The 25,124-nt window shown below is 50.5% G+C and overlaps 1 protein-coding gene across 3 annotated transcripts in view; it reads right to left on the bottom strand.

Moving 5' to 3' along the window:
* Positions 1-835: 835 nt before the first annotated feature.
* The window catches only part of GTF2IRD1 (GTF2I repeat domain containing 1), a 99,172-nt gene continuing 74,883 nt past the window's right edge, over positions 836-25,124 (bottom strand). For 2 of the 3 annotated variants that reach the window (XM_087815603.1, XM_087815605.1), the window contains 4 exons: positions 9,043-9,120; positions 7,145-7,337; positions 5,013-5,050; positions 1,089-2,492 (listed from right to left, as the gene is read on the bottom strand). In XM_087815603.1, the coding sequence (XP_087671729.1) occupies positions 2,245-2,492; positions 5,013-5,050; positions 7,145-7,337; positions 9,043-9,120 (557 nt within the window). In that variant the 3' untranslated portion in view covers positions 1,089-2,244. The other variant, XM_087815604.1, reaches the window with a different exon arrangement.

The following is a 25,124-nucleotide window of genomic DNA, read 5'->3' as shown; positions in this document are numbered from 1 at the left end:
CTCACCTCCAGCCACTCTCAAGCCCCCTGCACCAGTGACTTCTTCCTGTTCCTGGAATGCTCCGGGGTCTCGTTCCAACCTCCCTGCCTTTGTACATGTGGCTCTCTTCTCCTAGAACACCATCTGCCCCATCTCTCCTCACTTTGTCCCACCAACTCCTAATGTGCTCTTCAAGTCTCAGCTTCAAGGACTGTTTCCCGATTCTGCACTAGGTGAGGATGCCCTGCCTTGTGCTCCCAGGGCACCCTGCCCTTCCTCGAAAGGACCCTCAGCACACATGCCTCTTTTCCACCAGGAGCGAATGAGCAACCCGTGTGCCAAGCCCTTATGTTTCTGCCTCTAGTCTTACCTCTTTTAACACTTTTCCACTTGCCACCAAAGCGGTCTTTCTGAGATGCAAATATGACCCATCATTCTGCTACTCAAACACCTTGAGCTATATCAAAACTCCACCCTACTCTCCAGGCCCAACCCAAAGCCCCTTCTCCAAGATGCCTTCCCTCCAGCCATGGAGATCCCACACTTCATGATCATACTTGACAAGTTTGACTTCACCTGAGTTATTGGGGCCAAGATAGCCCCCTACCACACTGTGTGCTTGAGGGCTGGTCTGGCACTTGGCATTACAAAGCCCCTCTTCCTGAGGTCACATGGGCCCAGCAGCAGAGAAATGAGTGGAGTCTGTACCCAGACACTAGGGCCCAATGGTCAGGGACCACTACTTTGGCAAGGAAAGATGGTATTGGCAGGCCACCTGAGCTGGGTTTCCTGACCTCACCCTAGGGACAGCTGCAGTTGCAATTCTAAAAGAGAAGACGCAACAGTTAAGAGCAAAGGCAACGCTTTTTTTTTTTTTTTTTTTTACTTATTTAAAAAGACCTTGGTGGCAGGAATATAGTGTAAAAATCATTGGAAAAACTAAAAGGCATCGATACATATCCGAATATACATTTTGTACATAAATTACATTTCCTTTAGTCTTTCTGAGTGAGGTCCTGATTCAGCACTGAGGTCTAGTAATTCAGAGGTCCCGGCAGCTGCACGTTCAGGCCGGCATAGTCCACCATGTACATTGGCCATTGCTAGAGAGAGGGGGACAAATAGTCCCGGTTAGGATTCCAGGTGATGTAGAAAGAACACCAGAACCCTTAACTCTGCTTTCTGAAGGGTTTCCTCAGATGCTATTTATTTTGAGGCTGCTGAAGGCCCAGAGAGGGGACGTGACCTGTCTAAGGTCACACAGTTCACCAGAAGCCATGGAGCCTGGGCTGGAGCCTTCTGACCTGTTCCCATTTGTGTTGCAGGGGGCTAATCATGTGGACCAGACATGAAGGCCAGAGGGAACTGGGGATTGGCTCAGAACAGGTGGTCATTCCCATAAACACAGCTCCCTCTAGGCCTCATGCTCCAAAGATGTCCTGTCTCTCTGGGGTGTGGGAGGAGCTAGTAACCCTTGGTGGGCACTTACACACCCATGCAGTGAGAAAGGCAAAGCCTGAACTTTGGGGGTTTCCAGGAAGGGAATGAAGGAAAACATGGTCAAAGGATACAGAAATCCTGAAATCTACAAGAAAAAAAAATTCTATAACCATATGCTAACTACTTATCATGGTGATCACTTCACAATATATACAAATATGGAATCATAATGTTGTGCACCTGAAACTAATATAATGTCGTATGTCAATTATATCTCAAAAAAATCTTTTCCAAATGTGTCCCAGTATTTTCCCCATTTGGACTCAGGATTTCAAAGCTAATATTTTGAAATCAGAAAGAACTCTCAGCGTATGCCCTGAATGAGGTTTTCCTCTTGGGTGGGGAGAACCAAACCCAGCCACATGGCAAAACAGGTGGAGTTTTGCCGGTGGGTTTTCCACCCACCACTGGCGGTAGTGAGGCCACAGAATGAGCCAGCCTCCGACTCTCGTTTTCCTCATCTACACACTGTGGGCAGCACCCACACCTCCCAGGGCTGTGGTGGGTTTGGAGCATGAGACGTGAGCGCAGAGATTAGCCTAGCATCTGACTGCCCCGAAAACCTGGGACTCGGCCTGGGGTCCTGCTTTGGCACTGCCCAGGAGAGTGGGCAGGTCCTTTACCTCTCTCAGCCTTGGCTTGCCCACCTGCTCAGTGGGGATGTGACTTTCTGCCGGGGCAACCGTGAGGCCCCGATGAATAGGGTGGACTACCCTGTGGGTAGATCAGGCAGCTGTGTCTGGAACCCCAGGCTGTGAAGCCCACTCAGAGTCCAGTGCCTCCCTGTACCCCAAACCCACATCTCACAGTGGATGGCCCTGCCCGAGTACAGGGCCAGAAAGAAGAGTGGTCAGGTCCAGGTCTGTGCAACTTTACCACGAGTGAGATCTGGTTGGTGGACGCCACGGACTCTGGGTTGGAGGAAGAGGAAGAGGAAGACGAGGAGGAAGAGGAGACCGAGTTCCCTTCGGAGACCCGCTTTCTCTTGCGCTTGGGGATGCTGCTGTCTTTGGCTGGTGGGAGAAAATGTTGCTGACGCTGGAGGCCAAGACCATTGTGTCTGGGCCTCCCCAGCCACCCTGCAGAAGGCCTTTGTGTTTCAGGTTTAAAGTCCCCTTCTCAGAAGCCAAAGCCCCCAACCCACCAGCTGAGGCCCCTCTCTCGAGCCTCCTTCCCTAGCCAGGCCCCACAGCCCGCTTGTCCTGCCCCCACCTGCTCCCACCTGCCCGCGTGCCTCTGCTAACACTGTCCTCACTCCCGGCGAGGCCTCCCCAGCACTCCCAGGATCCCCCCTGGGGCCGGGAAGCCCACGGGGAAGAGCACAGCCTCTGGGACCGCACGACTTGGGCGTTGGGAGAGTCACTAAATGCCCTGCATCTTTCTTTCTGTGCCAGGAAAATGTAAAGATTCTACAGAGCTGCTGGGAGGGTCCCATGAGATTATGTGCCCGGCCTCCAATAAATCCTCAGAAACTGAGAACTGGTATCGATATTATTGCTTCTGTTATTTCAGATATGTGATCACCCTAACCTGACCATGCTGTGACAGATGACAGTTCACAGGTACAAGTGGATAAGGCAGTGTCCCAGTGTAAAAAAACCTCGTTTTAGAGCCTTAAGTCTCAAGTTCAAATTTCACTGCTACCACTTACCAGCTGTATGACCCTGGGAAACTGGTTAAGCTCTCTGAGCCTAAAGCGGGGAACAGTGTGCTGTGAGACGCCAAGGAGATTACGTGTGTGGAAGAGCCCAGTACCAAGCCCAGCACAGAGCAGGACTCAGCAGGTGTTTTGTTACTGCTGAATTGAACTGATACAGGTAAGACTTATAAAAAAGATTTGCAGCTGTGTGCTACATAAGTGGGGCTTGGCGCTTGACTGAGTGGACCAGTTACTGAGTAGAAACCTAATACAGCCCACCAGAAGGGTCTTAATGACACAGCAGGAAGGCAGGCTGGGCCCATGGGCAATTGTTTGCCCAGCTGAAGAAAAACCAAAGCCTGGGGGTCTGTGATGTGATATAAATAGAGGCCCCGGGAAATAGAAGACTCTGAAGGCAGGAGAGCCCAGGCTGTGAGCTAGGGAGGAGGGAATTTTGTGGGAGGCAGTGAGTGCTGCTGGAGACTGGCTGGGCATTTGCAGGGCACATGCCTATAGCAGACCCTGGGCTTTAGACTCTTTCAGCCCCAGACAGTCTTGCTCAGTGGTTAGAGTGTTGGCCTGTGGACTGAAGGGTCCTCTGTTGCAGGCTCGATTGCAGGCATGCAGGAGGCAACCAATCTATGTGTCTCTCTCGCATCAATGCCTCTCTCTCTCTCTCTCCCTCTCCCTCCTTCTCCCTTCTTCTCTCTGTAAAAAGCAATAGAAAAAAATATCCTTGGGTGAGGATTAAAAAAAATAGAATCTTTCAGTTTGCAGGTACCTAGGAGACCCTTTTCAGCTCCCCGTTAAAAAGAAGTCAGAGGTGCTGGCCTTGGGCTGTGGCCAGCGTGGGTACTATAGGCCTTATAGACGGCCATGGTGGGGGAGTGGTGGATGCAAGTGACTGCATCTATCCTCTGATACTTCGTCCCAAACTCTCCTCCTCCTTGAGGCCTCCTCAGGGCCTTCTGTGTCTCTGCTTTTGACCTGGGAGCAGCTCCCAAACCCAGTCACCTCCCTACTCCAAGTGCCTGGTGGCCTGCCCCGTCCTTTTGATGGGCACATGACAGGAGGAGGTGGTCTCTGGTTGGGCCGTGCCACCCCAGGCAGTGGCGATTCAGGTGAACCTGGACCTATCTGGAGTTGGGGGTCTCAGGTTTCAGGCTGGGGTGGGGTGGCCTTGCTGAATCCCACTACTGTTCCCACCAAGCAGCCACGCTGGAGCCTGCAGTCCACAGTGGCCTGCGATTCAGACAGATAGTCTGGACACAGGGCTCTGGGTGGCTACCAACTCACTATGTGGCCTTGGCAAGTCCTTCCCCATCTCTGGCTTCAGTTTCCCAGCTGTACAATGACGGCACATCTCCTAATCACCCAGGGGTACATCATCTTGAGTCCTATCACACATCTTCTTAATCAGAACTGTTGTACCAGACAGTTTCCCAGGTTCCTGCGAACTGAAAGGTTCTAAAAGCCCAGTGGCAGGTGCAGGCATGTGCCCTGCAAATGCAGGCAGAATTGAGGGCAGTCTCAGGAAGCACCCACCTACCCTACCCCTGCCAGTCTCATCACCCCTTCTCTCCCCAGGTGGCTTCCATGAGCCTGACATCCCCTCCTCCTGGTTCCAGCCGGTCCCTCATCCTTCCTTTCTAGTTGATCTGACATGCTCAGCTGTGCTGTGGCAGGGCCCCCTCCAAAGGGCACCTACAGGCTTCCTGGGGCCTCCTGGGAATACTGGCCCTGCAGATGGAGATCTCAGGTTACCTGGAGAAGTACTTGGTGGGAGGGATATACTTTTCTCTAGGTTGCCAGCCACCTGTTGCATGCCATCTGCTATAAGTCCACAGATGGCCCCTGAGAGGTAGAAGGGTGGCTCCTTCAGCCCCTGACTTACCTGGAACCTTAGCGTCATTGCAGATTTCTGCAAAGGGTCTGAAAAAGAAATGAGGTGGCAGTTAGAAAACGAGGTTTTCCCTTTTCCTTCTCACCTGCATCCTGAATATGGACATCTCTTGTGAGATGAGATGCTACCAAAGCTGCTGGAGTATAGCCAGGTAAGACCCAGATGAAAATGGTCAGCACCGGCTCTCCCCACAGAGCAGACAGGCGGAGAATAGTCAGCCTGGCCTGATTAAGTGCTGTGCCAGGCAAATGGCCTCTTGGGGTCTGGTTCCCTCATCTACAAAGCAAGGGTGTGGTCTCACTCAGTGATCAGAAATGTGTGCCTAGATTTCTGTAAATGGATATTCATCACAGCATTAATTTTTACAAATCTTTTATTTTTATTTTATTGATTATTTTACTGGCAGCATTATTTATATAAACCAAAAAAAACCTTAGACACAACCCAAATGTCCATCAGTAGAGACAATATGGTCCATCTGTACAGTCATTAAAGGAAATTATCATGGACACAAACAACGCTCCCGTGCAATCAAGACCGCCAGACAGGAGACATCAAGTTTTATTTAGTCTGCAAATAAATACTGTATGATCTCAGTTTCATTTTCCCCAAAAGCATGTCTAAGAGGCATTAAAAGAAAAGAAAAGTGGAAACGTGGAAGGAAAGCCCCAGAATGTCTGTGCAGTTTTCTCTGTCAGGTTGGCCTGTGGGGGGTGGGGTGGTGGGCATTTCCTTCTATGATTTCCTGTATTTTCCAGTTGTTACTTCAGGGAGTGGAGGGAGGGGAAGGAAACCTCTATTCTTCATTGAAGACCTTTTTGAATGATTTGACTTTTTTTGTACACATGTAAATATTATTTTAATTTTAAAACATCTAGTGTGAAACTGAAAAGGAAATTTGTGTTGGGGAAAAATATGGAAGAAACACACCACAATGTGAACTCTGAAGAGGGGAGTTATGGATTATCTTCTTCTACCTTTTTGGATTTTCCTACTTTGTTTTTAAATTTGAAAATAAACAAACTATTCTATTTAAAAAAAAACCCAAAGACTATAAGGATATATGGTAATATATGGACAAGAATAAATAAAAATAAAAATAAAATATGGACAATGGTTATCTCTGGGTAATGGGAATATTAAATGACTGATATTTATTTTTTTTTAGAGCGGGAGGGAGGGAGGGGGAGAGAGAGAGAAACATTGATGTGAGAGAGACACACTGGTTGGTTGCCTCCTATACATGCCCGGACCAGGGCCAGGGATCGAACTTGCAACCCAGGTACATGCCCTTGACCGGGAATCAAACCTGTGACCCTTTGGTGCATGGGCCAATGCTCCAACCGCTGAGCAACACCAGCCAGGGCTTAAATGAGTTATTTTATAAATACCATTAAAATGGGTAAAAATTAATGATAGAGTCAGAAGGTCAAATTTAATGAAAATTTTAAAAATAAACTAACACGCATGACTGTTGAGGCTGTGTGTTTCAGTAGAAAAGGGTTATAATCAGAATACCTGGTGATACAGACTAAGTGTCTGTGTCCCCCCCAAATTCAATGTTGAAACTTAGTCTCCAATGTGATGGTATTAGGAGGTGTGGCCTTTGGGAGGTGATTAGGTCACGAGGATGGAGCTGTCATGAATGGGATTGATGCCTTATAAAAGAGACCCCAGAGAGCCCCCTTGTCCCTTCTACCATGTGAGGACACAGGGAGAAGATGGTCATCTATAAAGCAGAAAGTGAATCTGCTGGCACCTTCCCAGCCTCCAGAACTATGAGAAATAAGTTTTTGTTAAGCTACCTGGTTTACAGTATTTCGTTATAGCAACCTGGACAGAGTAAGCTACCTGGGTCTGAAGCCAAGCTGACCCACTGTGACTTCCACTGTCCCTTTCCTTGATCTGGGTGTCAGTTTCCCTTAGCTTTAAGATTTGAGTGTTAAACTAGCCTGTCTCCTGCATTCCGTACGACTGCATGATAGGTCTCTTAATCTCACTCTCCCCTTCCCCAACTCTTGGAGGGGCCTGCTTTGGGCATTCCCCTCTCGGATCCAGGCAGCACCCTTTCCCGTGGCCCCCACCCACTTTTCTCACCCAGCCCAGGTGCTAGGGGCACTCACTGGAGCTGGTTGATGATGACCATGCGGACATGCTCCCGGGCCTTCAGGATCTTCTCCAGCCGGTGGATGTCGTATGTGTTGGGGTTCCGGAAAGGGATGTCATCAGGCAGTCCTGTGACCTCGACGGCATCTGGGCTGTCCCGGATCAGTTTGTAAGGAACCAGCACAGGCCGGTTCAGGCCCAGGGCCTCACCTAGAGGGCACAGGGGGTCAGGGATGGAGAAGATGTCCCCTGTAGAAGGTCAAGCCCTCTGGGGAAGGTCTGCAACTTGGCAGAGTCCAGTGCAGCAGCCATCACACCCCAGAGAGAGTTTAAAAGTCAACACACACACACACACACACACACACACCCCATTTAAAAAATATAATTAGTAAAACTAAAAACCTAATACCCAATGCTAATGAAACAGGTACCATCACATGTGCCTGATGCAATGATTAGTTAAATGTGCACACCTAGCCTGGCTGGTGTAGCTCAGGGTTGAGCGTCGACCCAGGAACCAAGAGGTCATTGCTTTGATTCCCGGTCAGGACACATGCCTGGGTTGTGGGCTCGATCCCCAGTGGGGGGTGTGCAGGAGGAGGGCGATTGATGATATTTCTCTCTCATTGATGTTTTTTTCTATCCCTCTCTAAAAATCAATAAAAACATATTTTTAAAAAATGTGCACACCTAGAGCGGACAAATGAGGACTTGGTAGCTGCTTAAAATCCACTACTTTTATGTTTATATGATGTCTTAGATTTAAAGTATTAAAAATAGCAAAGTGAGTATGTGGAAATAGATAAAATAAGACGGGCAAAATGCTGGTAATCATAGAAGCTGGGTTTGGGTTACAGGGTGGGCCGTTATGTCATTCTTTCCGCTTTTGCGTGTGCTTGAAAACTGGTTCCAAAATAAAAAGCGAAAAAGACAACACACGAACCACCAGCAGAGAGGCTTCCCACTTACTCTCAAAATGAAACCCTGACTCGCCTCAGGCCTGCCCACCTCTCTGCCGCACCAGGAACCTCCCTGCCTCTTGCTCATGCTCCTGGCCCTCTGGCCTTCTCCCTGGTCCCCAGTCACAGAGCTGCTCCCTCTGTCTGGCACGCTTTCCCTTGAGTGTTTGTCCCCTCTTGATATTGAAGTCTCAGTTAAAATAGTGCCTCTTGGAGGGGCTTTCCTGTTCACCTAGCCAGAGAAGCTTGGCCCTCCCCCTCCCAGCCCCTTCCCCTCCTTCTTGGCCACACCGCTGAATTTTCTTTTCCCTTCTCACTCTCTGAAATTCTTCCTTGTAAAAATTTACTGTTATATCTCCTCTGCTATAACGCAAAATGAAGATAATGCTAAATTCCTCACACATAAAATGTAACGCATGTATAGCACCTGGTACAGCCTGGCACTTAATAACCTAGAAAGTGCTGTATCAGTTGTAACAGCGTTCTTAACTGTCCCCTCCTGGGCTCTGCCCTGGATGCCTTCAGCACAGGGCCTAGCATCTCCTGGCGCTCATCTTTCCCATGTCCATCGCCCTCCACAGACTGAGCCCCCTGACGGCTGGAGCAGACTCCTTGCTCTGGAGTCCTCAGGGCTAAGTGCTGGTTGGGCAGACGGGTATGTGCATAAGCACTTGGCTGTGGGCCACGGCCTCTGCCACACAGCCCAGCCCCAGAGGAGCAGAAATGCTGACTGCTGTGGTTGCCTTGCACACCACAGACTGGGGCTCTTTCCCCTTCTCCGACAGGGGGAATGAAGGATCAGTTTCTATCAATCATGGGCAGAGCAACTATGTCCCCAAGGAGCTGGCAGGCCAGCTGGGGGCAACCGGAGGCCAGCTGGCTGCCGAGGGAGGAGGGGCCACCCAGGAAGACTGGCTCCACAGACTGCCCCATGGGCGCTGCCCTGGGAAACTGACCGTATTTCTCATTGAAGAGCTCCTTCACCTGCTCCCGAAGGATCACCTTCTCCCCGAGTCTGTTGGCGTCATCTTCATCTACAAGAGGAAGACAAGGGGCTTTGAGGGTTGGCATGGGCTTGGCCACTGGACCTGCTCCTTCTCCCACATGGCACTCCTAACCCTCACTTGCTGAAGCCGTCTCCCCAGGCCCCACCCACATTCCTGCAGCCTGCTTCTGTCTCCATCCATCCATCCATCCATCCATCCATCCATCCATCCATCCATCCATCCATCCATCCCACATTCTCTGAACAGCAACCCCAGCACAGGCCCCACATCAGGCACAGAACACCCAAGGAGAGGGAGGCAGGGCCCCTCCACTGAGGAACCCACAGCCTAGAGGGGTGGCACACAGTCACAGCGCCCACCCAGAAGAGACACGGAGACACAGGGCATGAATTGTGGTGCTCACCCCGATCTGTGCAAGTCTGGAGAGGCTCCCTTGGGGGAAGTAAGATGTTTAAGTGGCGTCTCTCTCCTTCTCTCAGAAGGCTGGTAAGGGGTTTGTGGTGGATGGAGTAGGGTTGGGAAAAGACACCTCGGCAGAAGGACTGGCCCATGCCCAGCACCAAAGGGTGAAAGGTCACAGTGTACTGGCTGTGGCTGAAGCACAGGTTGGTGCTAGGGGAGGTGGGTGTGATGGGTCCAGCAGCAGGTGCCAGTGTAACCGAGCTGGGCTGCCAGGCACTTATCCCACCTGCCTCATAGGCCATGAGCCCCAGGCCTGTACAGGGAGACCGAGTGCTCTGGACACTGGGGCTGGGCACTTCCCCTGCCCAGGGCAGCTCTTCGTGGGCCCTGCTGCTTGGACCCTGTGCTCCCCTTACCCTTCTCCTTGGCCTAGAGGAGCAGCTGGGGTTAGGGGAGCCCCAGAGACAGGGCCTAGGCTGGGGGATGTGGAGTGAAGGAGAGGCTAAGGGAGTGGATGGCATGAAGTGTCCTGGGACAGAGCAGCCTGCTGGCTTGTGGCCTGGGTTGGGGAGGGAGCTGCAGTTCCAGGAAGGGCACTTTGCACCATCACACAGTAACCACACTGGCTGGGCCTCTGGGGCCAGGCGGGGGCGGAGCTGGACACAGGCAGGGAGCCAGGGCCTGGGAGATAAGGGGCAGAGCAGACAGAATGGGTCTGTGGAGAAAAACAACTCCTGCTCTAATCTGGAAAATCACACAGAACCCCGTTCCATTTAGGAGCCAACTTGGGAACTTGTCTCCCAGGCAGTGGCTCTGTACCTCTCAGCGTCTGCTGTCCTGTCTGCATGTCACTCTCCCATAGTCTGGGGGCTGCTCCACAGGGCAGAGGGCTTTCCATACTGCTGAGGCTCCCTCCTCCCAGCGCTCCTCCACCCGCTACCCCTTGTCTGGTCCTGTTCATGGCCACACTTCTGACCCTGGAATCTACACCTGCTGTATCTCGGAGTTTCTACCTATCTCTTTTCAGCCGTCTGGGTGCCCGAGACACCAAAAACATCAGGCATCCCTGTTAACCTCCTCCTGTGTCCCCAGCTCAGGGAGTGATGGCCCTACTCAGCTGCACCAAGACCCCAAACTCAGCACCCCCGGAAACCTCCTTCCCACATGCCCCAACACAGCCCCTCCAGGTGGTCCTCTGTACTCTAGACATGGCAAGAATAGACCTGATCCTTCTCTAGGTCCGGGGAAGACAACTGTGACAGTCCTGGGCCCAAGGACCACCTAGGGCCTTCAAGGAGGTGGCAGACACTTTCCACCTGTCCCCTTGCCAGCAGGGATTCCTCCAAACCAGGCTGTAGCCGACAGGGAGGAGTGACACCATGGGGCAGGCAACACAAGGCACATAGAGTCCTAGGCAGTAAACCAGAAATGGTGGGAACAGTTAAATGTCAGGAGTGGGACTTGGACTGCCTCAGGGACGGTGGTGACACTGGGAGGTGTCCTGAACACCTCTGGAGTGTGGTCATAGCTGCGGTTGTGTACCAAGCATGTGCTACGTGAGGACTGTGCCAAGCCTGCAACCAGTCATCACGGGTTCTCCCTGCTCAGCATCAGGCCTCAGAAAGGATGCCTTTTGGCTTCTCCCTACCTCTTTGTTTTTATTTAATTTGGAGGAAAGACATTCCTTTTTTCTTAAAGGATCATTTGAATAAATTGGGCCAGGTAGGTTATGGGAGCAGGACAGCTGGAGGGGAGAGTGGCCCTGCCCCTCTGGGTACTCAGAAGAAACAGGAGGCAGCTCCTCAGGCTGTGTAGGCAAAGGAGTGACCCACTTTCTGGGAGGAAACCCAAACTAGAGGTGACGAAACCTCTCCATGTTCCTACTCCAGCCCCAACTTGCCCGGTTCTATGCAGGGGAGAGGGCAACTTGCCAATCAGAACATGTTGTGGATTGGAGGTGCCCAGGACAACTGGTCTCCCCTGATGTGAACTGTAGTCAAAGTCCATGGCCAATGTAGCTTGCTTGCATCTGGTTACCCCTGGGGTAAAGAATAGGGGTGGGGGGAGCTACACTCCATGGTCTAAAGGCTAGTTACTATTATTCTGAACCCTGAGTCAGCAAATTTATTTCAGGGAGTTTAGAATAAACCAGCTTCCTGAGCACCTCTGAACCTAGGTTGGCTGTAAAAGACATCAATAGTTACAACATTTCAGAATGTTCTCTATTTGGAAACATCATAATTAGGGCTCAAGGCAGAGTGTGTGTGTGTCCTTAATGTAGCTGCTTGAATGCCTATATACAGTAAGGACGAAGGGGGTCTACAGGGACAGTGACAGGGAAGGTCCCTGGCGCAGCAGATTACAAGGCAATCTTGATTGTAACCCTAATGCTGTGTGACATTTGGAAAATCACTCAATCTCCCTGGGTCTTAGTTTCCACATCTGCCATATCATATAAAAAATTTAAGGTCTTGCCCAGCAGGCGTGGCTCAGTGGTTGAGCATCAAACTATGATCCAGGAGATTGCGGTTCAATTCCCCATCAGGGCACATGCCTGGGTTGCGGCCTTGGTCCCCAGGGGAGGGTGTGCAGGAGGCAGCCGATCAATGACTCTCATCATTGATGTTTCTATCTCTCTCTCCCTCTCCCTCTCCCTTCCTCTCTCTGAAATCAATAAAGATATATTTAAAAAAAAAAAGTTAAGATCTCAAGCCATCAAAGTCAAATTGTTGATGGCACTACTAGACCAATGCCTCAATTATCCTGTGGTCTCAGGAAATTAAATTTTACTTGAGACTCTTCCAGATAATGGAAGTTTATTCTCTTAATCCCCTGGGTTTTGTTTTACTCATTTTAGGGAGGCCATTTTCTAAAATGCATCAAGGCGGCCAAGCATAGCTCAGTGGTTGAGCATGGACCTAGGATCCAGAAGACCTCGGTTCGATTCCTGGTCAGGGCACATGCTGGGGTTGCGGGCTCGATCTCCAGTAGGGGGCATGCAGGAGGCAGCGGATCAATGACTCTCATTATTGATGTCTCTCTCTCCCTCTTTCCCTCTCCCTTACTCTCTTTGAAATCAATAAAGATATATATATATATACATATACATATATATATGTATATATATATATATAAATAAAATGCATCAAATACCCTTTTCTTATTAAGCACACAGTGGGGGGCGTGGGGGAGGTGACCCTGTAGTGCCACCTAGAAAATACTGTTGAACCTGCCCCATAGCAGTGACCTGTACCCTACTGCCCTGCCCCATCCTGCAGGCATTTCTCCTGCCCCTTCTTGCTCATTCCAGTTTCCTGGTCTTCTCTTTCACTACTCTTTGCCCCAGAAGCTCTCATCTTGTCCTTTCTAATCTGCTGTCTGTTAGCCTGAGGATTAATGGAATTTTGCCTGGGGAAAGAAAGCAACCAAGTTTATTAAATCACAGCCATACTAGGTACACAATTTTAAGCCAATCAGCTCGGGGTGATGCCTGGGGTGGCCCCACAGCCTTCTCCTGGGGCAAAGTACAAGAGGCTTGAACAGCCTGGTCTTTCTCTGCCTAGTCTGAGGGCTGCAGCTCAGAAACTGATGACTATATGCACATAATCATGATCATAAGCACAGCAGCCAGCAGTGAGGGAAGGGCTGCTTAGGAGGGAGAGCTCTGTCCAGAAGGGAAGAATAAACATTCCTCCTCTCCCCTCTCCCTGCCAGGCGTGGGCTGGGTGATCCAGGCATCGAGCAGACCTGGGCGGGTCCCGCCCTGCAGAGAACATGGGTGGATATGAAGGGTGCTCCACCTGCCTGGGGCCACTCAGGTGGGAGAGGAGCTACATCCCTCCCTCAGGCCTGCAGCTTGTACACCACTTCCCTTTCCCGGCACCAGACCTTTGCCAGGATAAGAAGGTGCACTTGGGTTCATCTTTTAACCCCTTCTTGGGCCTGCTTGTAGGTGCAGCAGGAATTCCGTCATCTCTGTTTTACAGATGGAGAAACTGAGGCTCAGAGAGGGGGTGGCTGTGCTGCAGTGGGGTGGAGGCCCTTGCCCAGGCCTGTGACCTCATGGACCCAAGAGAAACTTTTGTACATGTGCAAAAAGAAACATGTTCAAGGGTGCTAACTACAAGGCCATGGGAGCAACCCAAACAGTCAAGGGCAGGAAGACAGATGAATTCAGGGTGGTGTAATCGCTCAGTGGAATATTCGGGAGCAGTGAAAACAAATGAGCTACAGCTACACATTTCTACATTATGTTACATAAAGTTAAGTGACAAAAGCAAGCCCCAGACTTTATACACCCCACTGTGGCACAGCCATTCCCTCTCTGAGCCTCAGTTTCTCTAGCTGTAAAACAAAGATGATGGAATTTCTGCTGCACCTACATGCAGGCCCAAGAAGGGGTTAAAAGATGAACCCACGTCCACCTTCTTATAAAAGCAAAAAAAAAAAGCAAAAAAAAAAAAAGCAAATGAAACAACTTTGGTTTAGGCAAATATTATATGCGACAGAAAAATTTAAAATAGCAACCAGTGAACAGTGATTATATCATGGGGGAATCAGCCATAAAAGACATTTGGGGAATTTGAATACAGACCGTATATTAGACAAGAGGGAGGGAGTCAGTTGTTAAGTTTCATAAGTGTTATGGCAGCACTGTGGATATGTAGAAGAAAAGCATTGTTCTAAGGAGACGTAGGAGGTGCGTTGAAATATTTAGGTGTGAAGAGTCAAGATGTCTGCAACTTACTTCAAACGGAAAAAGAGACAGAGAGACAGGAATAAATGGGGTGGGGTCAGTGTGTGACGGAGAGAGAGGGAGGAGGGTGGGAAACATGGTAAAATGTAAAGAATTAATGAATCAGAGAAAGGATATATAGGCCGTCACTATACTAGTCTTTCATTTCCCCCCTGCAGTTTTGAAATTTTGGAGGCAAAAATAAAAAGAATGGTACACATAAAATTCAGGATATTTGTTCTGGGGAGAGAGGGGGTGCTGAGGGAGAGCCTGTGGGGGAGAACAGTACACTATCAGTACTGTTCTAATTCTTGGATGGGTGCAGGGCTCATGGGTGTTCACTGTAGTACGTATTAACCAGTCAGCAGACAAATACGAGGGAACACCAATGAGAATAAAAATAAATGAATGCTAAGTGCAATGCGGTATCCGGGACTGTATTCTGAAACAGAAAAGACATTAGTGGAAAAACTGATGAAACTTAACGCCTGTAGTTTAATCGCATTGTATCAATCAATCCATGCTAATCTCTTAGCTTTGACAAGTGTACCATGGTTATGTAAGATGTCAACGTCCTATGTGGGTGAGACGGTATTTGGGAACTCTGAATCTTTGCAATTCTTTGTAAATTAAAAATTATTTCAAAATAAAAAGTTATAGCAATCAATTGTTACATGCAGAGATCAACGGCAGAGGGATTGATGTGATAAGTGCATGAGGTTCACTGGGGAGGAGAAGAGAGGACGGAAGAAAACAAGCCTTCTCTTTGACAGTTCCCTCAGGCCTGGCTCTGTGCCCCCAACAATCCACCTCTCTTTCCTGGGGTAGGTGGTGGGTGGGACACAACCTGCCTGGGCAGGTGCTCTGTGCTCCTCCCTGCAGCCCAGCTGTCTGCCCTCCAGCTGCAAACAAGAGGCTGAAACAGTGGCCGACAGGATGCTTTCTGGCTGGGGCCTCCCGTGTTGGGGCTACCAGATCCTTCCACTGCCACCTCAGCTGCCAGCATCGGGATGCAAATCCCACATCTGCTGATTACACACCCGCCAGAGATGGCCTGGAAATTTACACAGTGATGCCCTTTATTCCTCAGGACAAGCCTGACCTCTAGGTGTTGAGATCCCCATTTTATAGATAAGTTAACTGAGGCTCAGAGGAGTCAAAGTGCCTGCCCAAAGCTACCAAGGACCATGGTCTGCAATGGGTGGTGCTAGGGCTCAAACTCAGGTCTCTCTGACCCCTAGGTACTGCTTTCCTGTCTGAGAACAGCCCAGCACCTTCCGGAAGGGCTGTCTCACAAACTCTCCTACAGCCCTATGGCTCGAGCCTACGGGCCAGGCTGGGCAGAGCAGGTGGCAGGTTTTGTCATGGGCGTCTGTCCTAGACAGACAAGCCTGGGGCCAGCCACACTCATGGCCCTTCCCAAGGGAAAATGCCTCCTTCCCTTTGCTCCCAGGTCCCAGCTTTACAGGGGACAGCACTGACCCAAAGCTGGCCAAGGCCCAGGCAAAACTGTGGCCACATTGGCCAGGCCCAGAATGCCATGCTCTCAGTGTGATGAGCAGGGCATCAGCATCTCTCTTGGAAAAGGTGGAGAGATTGGGGCGGTTGACTGCACAGGCTGGGGCAGAAAGGATGCATACTCTCCTGCCTCACCTGGCTGATTCCGAGGACACATCCTCACGCTGTACAGCAGCCGCCGCCAATGCTACAGCCAACTACACAAGAAGGGACACTCCCTGGGGCTGAGGTTGCTGTCTGTTTTCAGTTATCTGTTCACAATTCTAGCCCCAGAACCTATAATAATGCCTAACACATCATAGGTGCTCAATAAATAGAGAGATGAAGTTCTTATGTGCCAGGCACTATTCTTAGGTCTGTGCATGGATTCATTCCCTTAATCCTTCCAACAACCCGATGAAGAAGCTCTATGAGTATCTCCATTTTACAGATGAGAAAACAGAGGCACAGAGAAGCAACCTGCCCGAGGTTACACAGTGAGTGAGTGGGGAAGCCAGGATTTACCCCAGAGTCCTAACCCCTTGTAGTACAACTCTCTCTGTCCTGGCTGCAAAGAGGGCAGAGGAGTGTCCAAAACCCAGGCTTATAATTGTGTTGACTGCCTATTAGGACCCTGTTTCCACACGTGGGGGAAGGAGAAGATCTTCCTACTACCCCCCCCCATGCTGCAGCCCCTTCTCACTCTTCTGTACTTGCAACCCCCAAACCCATATTTCCAACTGCCTCCTCGAGCGCCCTGGATTCTGTACTCCCCCAAATAGCCTCTCCACGTGTCCCAGGCCCCACTCCCCCACAGGGCTGCTCAAGGGAGAAACCTTGGCTGCCTCCAACCCTTGGTAGGCTGAGTAGTGGCCCCAAAGCTGTGCGCGTCCTAATCCCCAGGGCCTGGGACTATGTTTCTTTATATAGTAGAAGGGACTTTGTTGCTGTGATTAACTTGAGGATCTTGGGATGGGGAGATGATCCTGGCTGATTCCAGTGGGCCCTAAATACAGGGTGGGCCAAAGTATGTTTAGAGCTGTTCATAAGGAAAGTAATATAATTAATAAATAATGCAAGAATAAACTCTGTGGTGTGCACTCACGACTGTAAACCTACTTTTGCCGCACCCTGTATAATTACAAGAGTCTCATAAAGGAAGCAAGGTCAAAAACAGAAGATGGGCAACAGAAGCAGAGGGTGGAGTGATGCACTTTGAAGATGGAGGAGGGGCCGTGAGCAGAGGAATTCGAGTGACTGCTAGAAGCTGAAAAAGACAAGAAAATGGCTCCCCCTTAGAGCCTCTGGCAGGAACCTGCCCTGCTCATGCCTTGACTTTAGCTCTGTAAGACTAATTTTAGACTTCTCACCTCTGCAACAGCAAGGCAATATTTCTGTGTTGCTTGAAGCCCCTAAGTTTGGGTAATTCATTACGGCAGCTACAGGAAACTAATACAAACTCCCTGTGAGCCCTTGCCTCCATCCACAAATCCAGGGGGCCACCACAACAAGCCACTTTCCCAGAGAAACCTCCCACAGGTCCAGCTCATGATCAGCTAGCTCTCATCTCCCTGTGGCCGTAACTTTTCACCTGGCCTCTCCAAATCCTTCCTTTGCGCTGCAAGCCCCATTGCTCTTTCTAAACAGTCTACCTAACTGTGTCATTTCCTTACTTAAACCCTGCGGAGGGCTCTCTGCTGTCCACGGGGCAAATCACCCTTCTCCCCCTGGCAAACAAGACCATCTGCTGGTACCACTCGCCCCGTTTTTTGCCCAGGTAATGTTCTGCCTGCTACTCCCCAGGTTCCCACCAGAGAGGCCATGGGAAATATACGTAGTTTCAGGGAACAGATAATCGATTCGGGTTTGCCCTGCTTCCTAGACTGTGAAGGGGGGACCTTCTTTTCCGTCCCCGCCCTGTGTGGCATCTATAATCCTGCATGGCGGGGGCTGTACCTACAAAGGGCTGTTTTTCCCTTCAAGCCCAAGACCGGGTCCTGCTAAGAAGCCATCACTGCTCAGGGCCTGATCCCAACATCCCTGCAAGATGCTGGGCCAAGCCTCTGAGCTGTGGGATCTTCATGGCCACAAGGGCAGAAGGCTGTCCCCCAGGGAGGAATGGGTTTTCCATTCGGCTTCAGGACACCACCCCCTCCCGGCTCCCTCCCACCTGACCAGCACCTCCTGACCCGTGAGCACTGACAGCACCAGGACTCCGGCTCTGACTTGACTCACTTTCAATGATCTCATTCTGTTTTAGAGCTTTAAAAACTAGCCAAGTGCTCATGATTTCCCAAATTATACACCAAGCCCAGTCTGCTCCCTGAGCCCCCGACTGTGCGTGGACCTGCTACTGGATGACACCGCAGACTTAACATGCCACAGAATGAGCGCCTGACAGTGCAGCCTCCCAGCTGGCTCCTCCTGAATCACCCTCATCTCGGCTACAGGCACCTCTTCCAGCTCAGCCGAAATCCCTGAGGTCAAACATGACTCCTCTCTCCCGCAGCCACATCAGCAAGTTCTGCTGGCTTTAGCTACAAAATACACCTGGAGCCAACCACACATCACTGGGCTTCCCCTCCTTACATTTCTCCCTGTTTCCATCCTGTCTGTCCTCACCCAGCAGCCAGGGTGATCCTGTTAAAGTCTAAATTGGATTCTTTCTTCTGCTCAGAAGCTTGCATTGGCTCCCAGCTCACTGGGAACAAAGGGCAGCATCTTACCCAGCCCCACACAATCTGCCTTCTCTTCCCATTTCCACCTTATCACCTACCATGTCCCCGACCTCCTTCCTCCAGCACCCTGGCAGGTGATCACTTTGCCTGCAGTGCTTTTCTGGTCCAAACCCCCTAGCTCACTACCGCCCCCTTCAGGCCTTTAATTTTTTAAAAGGCCTTTCCACCCACCCATTTGTTGTATGTAACTCCCTAAAAATAAACACCACCTCTCTCATGGCTTCTCTGCTTCTCCTTAGCGTTCACATCTAACTCGCTTTATACTTCACACATTGGTTATTCTCTGCATCTATGCCAGAATGTAAGCTGTGTGAGGCAGGGTGTTTTTTTAAAAATCAGTGTTGATTCAAAGTCCAGCACCCAGCCCAGTGCCTGGCCCCACAGACTAAGTAACTGCACCTGAGCTCCCAAATCCTTGAAGGGGCCCCTCTTTGGGGCTGTCCTGGTCCCCATGTCTGGGAGCACCAGAGGGGTAGGGCTGCATGTCCCCCATCACCAGCTCCCCTCACCACGAGGCCTCTTTTGTCACCAGACCCCTCCTCAGGAGGTTGGAAAGGCGGAGTCCACCCAGTAAACACCCGGTGCTGACCCACGCTTAGTGCTCCCCTCCCCCCACGCCTTCACTTTTGTGGCTCAAAGACGCATTTATCAAGCAGCAAGAGCTTCTGTTCAGCATGCAGTGCCCGGTGACCCCTCAAGCTGATCTCATTCCAGCCCAAATAAAGGCGCTGGTTGTTCCTGTCAGCTTGGGTGGTCCCAGCTGGGGACATAGTTTCAGTGAGGTTTTCTGGAATGTTGCAGAAGAGTCAGAAGCCCCCACTGCTCCTTCTGGGGCCTGTAGAGGCCCCTGTCTAACAACCTCGGGAACCCTGAGGTCCCCCTCCCCCACCTGGCAGGCCTGAGAACACCGACAAACCCCAGGGCAGGATGGGGTTGCAATGACCCAGCTGAGCCCGAACAGGCCAGGAAAAGGGCAGGGCCTCCTGACATCACATCCTTCCATCGCCCACTGCGCAGTCTCTCCTGGAAGAAAGGAGGCAGCCAGCCAATTCTGGGCCTGGCAGCCAGGCGTCTGTCTGCCCACAAAGGCCTCCAGGCCCCACCCAGCAGATGCCAGCTCCTCCGGGGAAGGCGGAGGCAGATCATTACTGGAGCCTAATTAACAAAGAAAAGCAGAGATAATTAAGTGGAGAAACATGTGGCTGGCGCTGGAATTGTGATATCTTTAGAAACTTGAGAGAGGATAGTTTTATTTTGAGTTTTCAAGAGCCTGACAGAGTTGGAAGGGTGGTGAGAAGGTGGGGAAGGAGAAGCCAGAGGAGTGAGTGTGTGACTGGGGGTGGGGCTGGTGGGCGGTGGAGAAAGGACACCATGGAGGGCATTTGTGCTCCATGTAACCTCCAGGCCCAGAGACAATAAATTTATCTGAGATCACAGACAGAAAGTTAACTTATCCAACACAGACAGTAACTTAACCAAGATCACAGATATTAACTTAGCCAAGATTACAGAGTGAACTTATCTAAGATCACACAGCTTAGAAGTGGTAGGACCAGTTTCTTAAGGGGCAGAAGGGGACCTGTTCCTGCTCCTGTTCAGGCCCTTGACCAGATGCCCTCAGCTGATGTCAACACCTTGCTGGCATCAGGCCCAACTCAGGGCCTCCTTCCAGGAAGCCCACTCCACACAGTACCTGCTGAATGACAGGAGACCCATAGAAGAGACAGACCTGGCAGGGGCACCAATGGGAACAATGACAAGAGGTGTCATTCCATTTGGAGCTGGGCCTTTCTTTATTTATACCCTCCCTGAGAAGCTTTGCCCACAGCTGGCCTCAGGCCATGCTGGGGGGTGTGAGGTAGAATTATCTATTTTCCTCAGCAGAATGTAATTTAACATACACAGTAGTTCTTTAAATTAAAACTAAAGTAGAGTTTATGAAATAGTCTATGTGAAGACTTCCTAGATAAAGCTGGGACTGGCCAAGAACTTGGGCCCTGGCCCACACGGGGGCTCCAGCTCCGGCGACATCAGCGGAAGAGCTTGCCAAGGCCGGGTCTGCAGGGTCTAGTCCACACTGCAAAGCCAGGCCTTCCAGGCCCTCCACGCTCCAGCCTGGCCGGCCTCTCCGCCTCGCCACCTCCTGCTCCCGACAGGCCATTCATTCCTCCCCTCCTTGCCTTGGCTGTGTGCTCCAGGTTGGCCCTGGTATGGGACTTTTTCCATTTTACAAATAGGGAAACCTAAGCCCAGCAGGCAAACCTGACTTGCTGGAGTCAGACAGGAAGTCGGCAGCTCTGCTGTGTCTCTGGGGCCTGGAGCTCCTGCTCTGGGGTGGGGAGAGGGTGGAAGGGGGCTGGCTGATCACCAGAGAGTTCCTTCAAGCTGGCAGGGAGGGTTGCACGGCTGGGATTGAAGGAACTAAAAGGAGAGGAAGCTGGGGCAGGCAGCTGGGCCTGTAACTGGTTATCATTTGGTTCTCACACCAGAGAGGAGCTGTGAGGAAGCTTGGAGCTGAGCAGCAAAGGGAAGTAAAATTCAGTGTTTGTGGGGAGGCTCATCCCTCTGCATCCTCCCTGGTTCTGAAGGGCCAGGGCTCTGGCCCTTTCTTGCCAGGCAGGTGGGTGATGCACCAACCAAAGGCAGCTCCAGCTGGAAAAGCCGATCCCTCCTCTTTCGCAGTGCACCCTGTGGGAAGTGACCTCTTTCTTGAGTGGACACTCAACTTCTGCTCAAATGCTTCTCTCCAGTAACTGGGAATTTCCTACCTTCCAAGACTTAAAAAAAAACCGTTTTAAAGCCACCACTATTTGAAGATAGTTTTAGAATGTTCTTTATTTCTTTGACCCCTCTGGTATTGCCCAGTAGGACTCAGCTCTCCTGAGATTTGCAAACAGTTGCCTGATGCGCCAAACTAGGCAAATCCCTCTACTTCCTTTCCTTGGGCTCCACCTTCCTCTGTTCCTTCACGGGCCCATTCCTTCAAGGTCCCTTGGAGGTCACAGTACTCTGGGGTGTACCCTGGGCCTTTCTCTGCCACCTTCATACCATGCCCAGCCCTAACGCCACCCTGCTGGTTCTGAGCACCACTCAGGACCCGCCAACTTCACATCTGCCCCTGGATGTCTCACAGGCCTGCAGACCACAATCACCCTTCCAGAACCATCCCCTTCTACATGTAGATCCCAACTCCACCCATCTCTGCATCCCGCAGCCCAATGCCTGGCTTCATTGCGGTCTGCCTTCTATAATCCACTCAAAGTGGGTGGATGTTTGGTTACCATGGTAACCGTAGGACAATGCAAATCAGATCCTATCACATCAGACTGCAAAAAGCCTCCAATGTTACAAGATAAAGCTTGAATCACCAGGGTTTGGGTCAGGGCCTTTTATAATTCTGGCCTCATTCCTTTGTGACCCTCCTCCCCCACCACCCAATATCCCCTGCCCACCCCCTGCTCAGGCTCTAGAACAGCACAGACCTGGGTATGACTTTGGGCCAGTGCTAACTACGCGACTTTGCCTCTTTTACTCTCAGTGTGCCCAGCTGCAGAGTGGGAATGGTGATAGCAGTGACCTTACAGGCGGTGTGAAAGGCCTGGGGCCTGGCATGCCATGGGTTCAGCAAAGGTTGGTTGTGGTCATTTCATGGCTCCCTACCTTTGTGGCTGCTCCCAGGCTGGAAGTTCCCAGCTCCCTGGGGAGCTTGCCCTGACCCCCAGATGCAGCTGGTTCTCCTGGGGCTGGGGGAAGAGGGTAGGTCTTTGCCTGTGGGTAGCACTGAACTCACAGGGCAGCAGCTGGGGCTCAGGAAACCAGCACTGCTCCCCTCATATTTGGGAATCAACCTACATGCAGACAAGCCTTCCATAGCCCTGACTCTCTGTGCCTCAACCTCCTCTCCTCCCTCCTGACACATCTAAACCTTACGGTCATCAACAGCAGTGGCCCTTCCATGGTGTCTCCACACCATGCATCCTTCTCTGTTCCTTCCCATCTTTCTAGGCCTCACCTCTAGGACCCTGACTCCAAAAGTCTTTTACCCCCATCAGAACCTACAGTCCCCTGCTCCGGTCACCCTTCCCCTGCCCTTCTCTGAGGAGTCAGCAGAGGGGCCCCTGCATAAGCTCTCAGCACTCCCTCTTCTGCCCATCTGTTTCTTGGGGGGGATAACCCTCCTCTCTGCTACATCACTCATTTCTCTCTCTAAAATCAAGCTATTGTGCCCAGCCGGGGTGGCTCAGCAGTTGAGCATCAAACTGATCACGGCTTGATTCCCAGTCAGGGCGCATGCCCGGGTTTCAGGCTTGATCCCCAACAGGGGGCGTGCAGGAAGCAGCTGATCAATGACTTCTATTGCTGAGGTTTCTATCTCTCTCTCCTTCTCCCTTCCTCTCTGAAATCAATAAAAATATATTAAATAAATAAAATAATTAAAATCACGCTGTTGCTATTCCCACCTCTAGCACCCTCTCCTGATCCCTTTCACCCTGCAGCTCCCTCTCCATCTCTCTTCTGCCCCTAAAAGGTCATCTGTCCCTGGCGAGTTCCATTTCTCTTCTCTCCTGAGTCCACTACTCCACAAAGGTTCCCACACTGCCTGAACCTGCTTTTTAAAAAAATCCTCACCTGAGGATATTTTTTTCCACTGATTTTTAGAGAGAGTGGAAGGGTGGGGGGGCATTCACATGAGAGAGACACATCGGTTGGTTGCTTTCCACCTGCAACCGAGGTACATTCCCTTGACTGGGAACTGAACCCACGACCCTTCAGTCCTCTGGCCGATGCTCTAACCAGCTAGGGCTGAACCTGCTCTTAACCAGGCCTCCTGGGACTCTGGGTTGCTCAATTCCACAGTTCCGTTTCAGGTCTCTTGTACTTGACCTCTCAGCAGCATTTGGCCCAGGTGATCACTCTCCTTCAACAGTTTTCACCTGGCTTCCAGGAAACCACACCCTCTAGGTGATCCACCTGTCTCTCCTCATCTCCCCAACAACTAAATGCTAGAAGGCCCCCGTGCTCCTTCTTCGACCCCTTCTGACTGGACTGTCATCCATCCTCACTGTGATCCAGTTCCTCAGCTTCAATACAGAATGGCTCCAGACTGCACGTGTCTAGCGGGACCCTCCCTGGTTTGTGGATCCAACTGCCTGACCTGTCTACTTGGGGGGTCAAACTTGCTCACCACTCAGACTGCCCCCTTTCCCTTTCCAGTTGCTTGGGACAAAATCTTGATGTTGTAGGGGTTCAAAATCAGTTACCCCTCGATGTGCCTCTGTGGTATGCAGATTGTTTTGAGCTAAAGACAACTGCTTCTTTTGACCTATCTACAGAGCAGGGCAAACTTGTATTTACTAAATGCCTTGCTTTTATCATCCTGCAGTGACCCTTTGAAGCCCCCAAGGTGCATGACCTCACCCCTGGCTCAGGATGTCTCATATACCTGATTCCCCTTTCGATCTCTGAACCTCTTGTATGTGGGGTCTGTGATTCTTTCGTGTATATTAAGTTTGGTTTTATTCTCATGTCCATTTAATTATTAGACCAGCCAGAGAACCTTGAGGGTAGAGGGATGTTTGGTCCTCTCCCACAATGTCATCTTTGTTCTCTCTCTTTTTCTCACACTCCACATCCACAGTATCAGCAATCTTGTTGGATCTACTTTCAAAATATGCCCAGGGCCCCAGGGCCTTTGCACTAACCCCACCCCCTGGATGTTTTGGCCTGATTTCTACTTGGCTTATACCCTCAGTTCTTTTAGGACTTAGCTCTATCTGTTGTCCTCTCAACAGATAGTCCTATCTGTTGTACTTGTCTCTACTGCGCTAGTCACTATTGAATATGATACTGTCTCTTTTTCTTTATCTGTCTCCCCCACTAGAATATATGCACCACAAGGGGAGAGGTTTTTGTATATTTTGTATTCCTATATCTTGCTTGACACAGAGCAGGCACTCAATAAATTTTTGTTGTACAAATAAATGAACCCAAAGGATTGTGAGCCTAAAGGGTTAGATAGGTAGGACCCATGTTATAGATGCTGGCAGCCAAAAGGGGGCAGCAAAGAGCCACCCAGTGTAGATGAAATAGGAGGGCGGGGAGAGCATGAGTGCTTGCTGAGTGACCTTGAGCAACTTCCTTGACCTCTCAGAGTCTGTTTCTTCCTTTAAACCAGTTATTAGGGGAGATCACATGTGCTGGTATGGAAAGGCTTTGTAATTGGCAAGTCATAAGCATGACATGGATATTAGGTGTCCATAGTGTGAGGAGTTGCCCAATTGTCCACAGTTGAGGGACAGGGTAGTTACAGAACTATGATGCAGCTTGATGATAGAATATTATAAAGCGTTTTAAAGACATGTTTTAGGTTTGTGTGTATGTAAATTTTAGAGAAAGAACAGTGAGATGTAAAATTAATAAGCTTGCAGAAAAATCTGGAAGAAATGTATCACCATAAAAATGAACAGCCATCTGGGCAGTTAGATTTCTGTATTTTCAAAATTTTCACCATGGGCATGTATTTGCCATTCCCTTTAGGTTTTTATGACCTACCAGAATGTCTGATGGCTATTATTACACCTGCTATCTGGGCAGAAGCCCCCTCCTTCCTTCCCACTACTTCTTCCCAACATATCCTGAAGAGCTTCCTCTGCTATCCC

The sequence above is a fragment of the Miniopterus natalensis genome, chromosome 3 (assembly GCF_054644295.1).
Source record: "Miniopterus natalensis isolate mMinNat1 chromosome 3, mMinNat1.hap1, whole genome shotgun sequence".
In the NCBI taxonomy this organism is placed as follows: domain Eukaryota; kingdom Metazoa; phylum Chordata; class Mammalia; order Chiroptera; family Miniopteridae; genus Miniopterus; species Miniopterus natalensis.
This window is presented reverse-complemented; position numbering and strand designations above follow the sequence as displayed.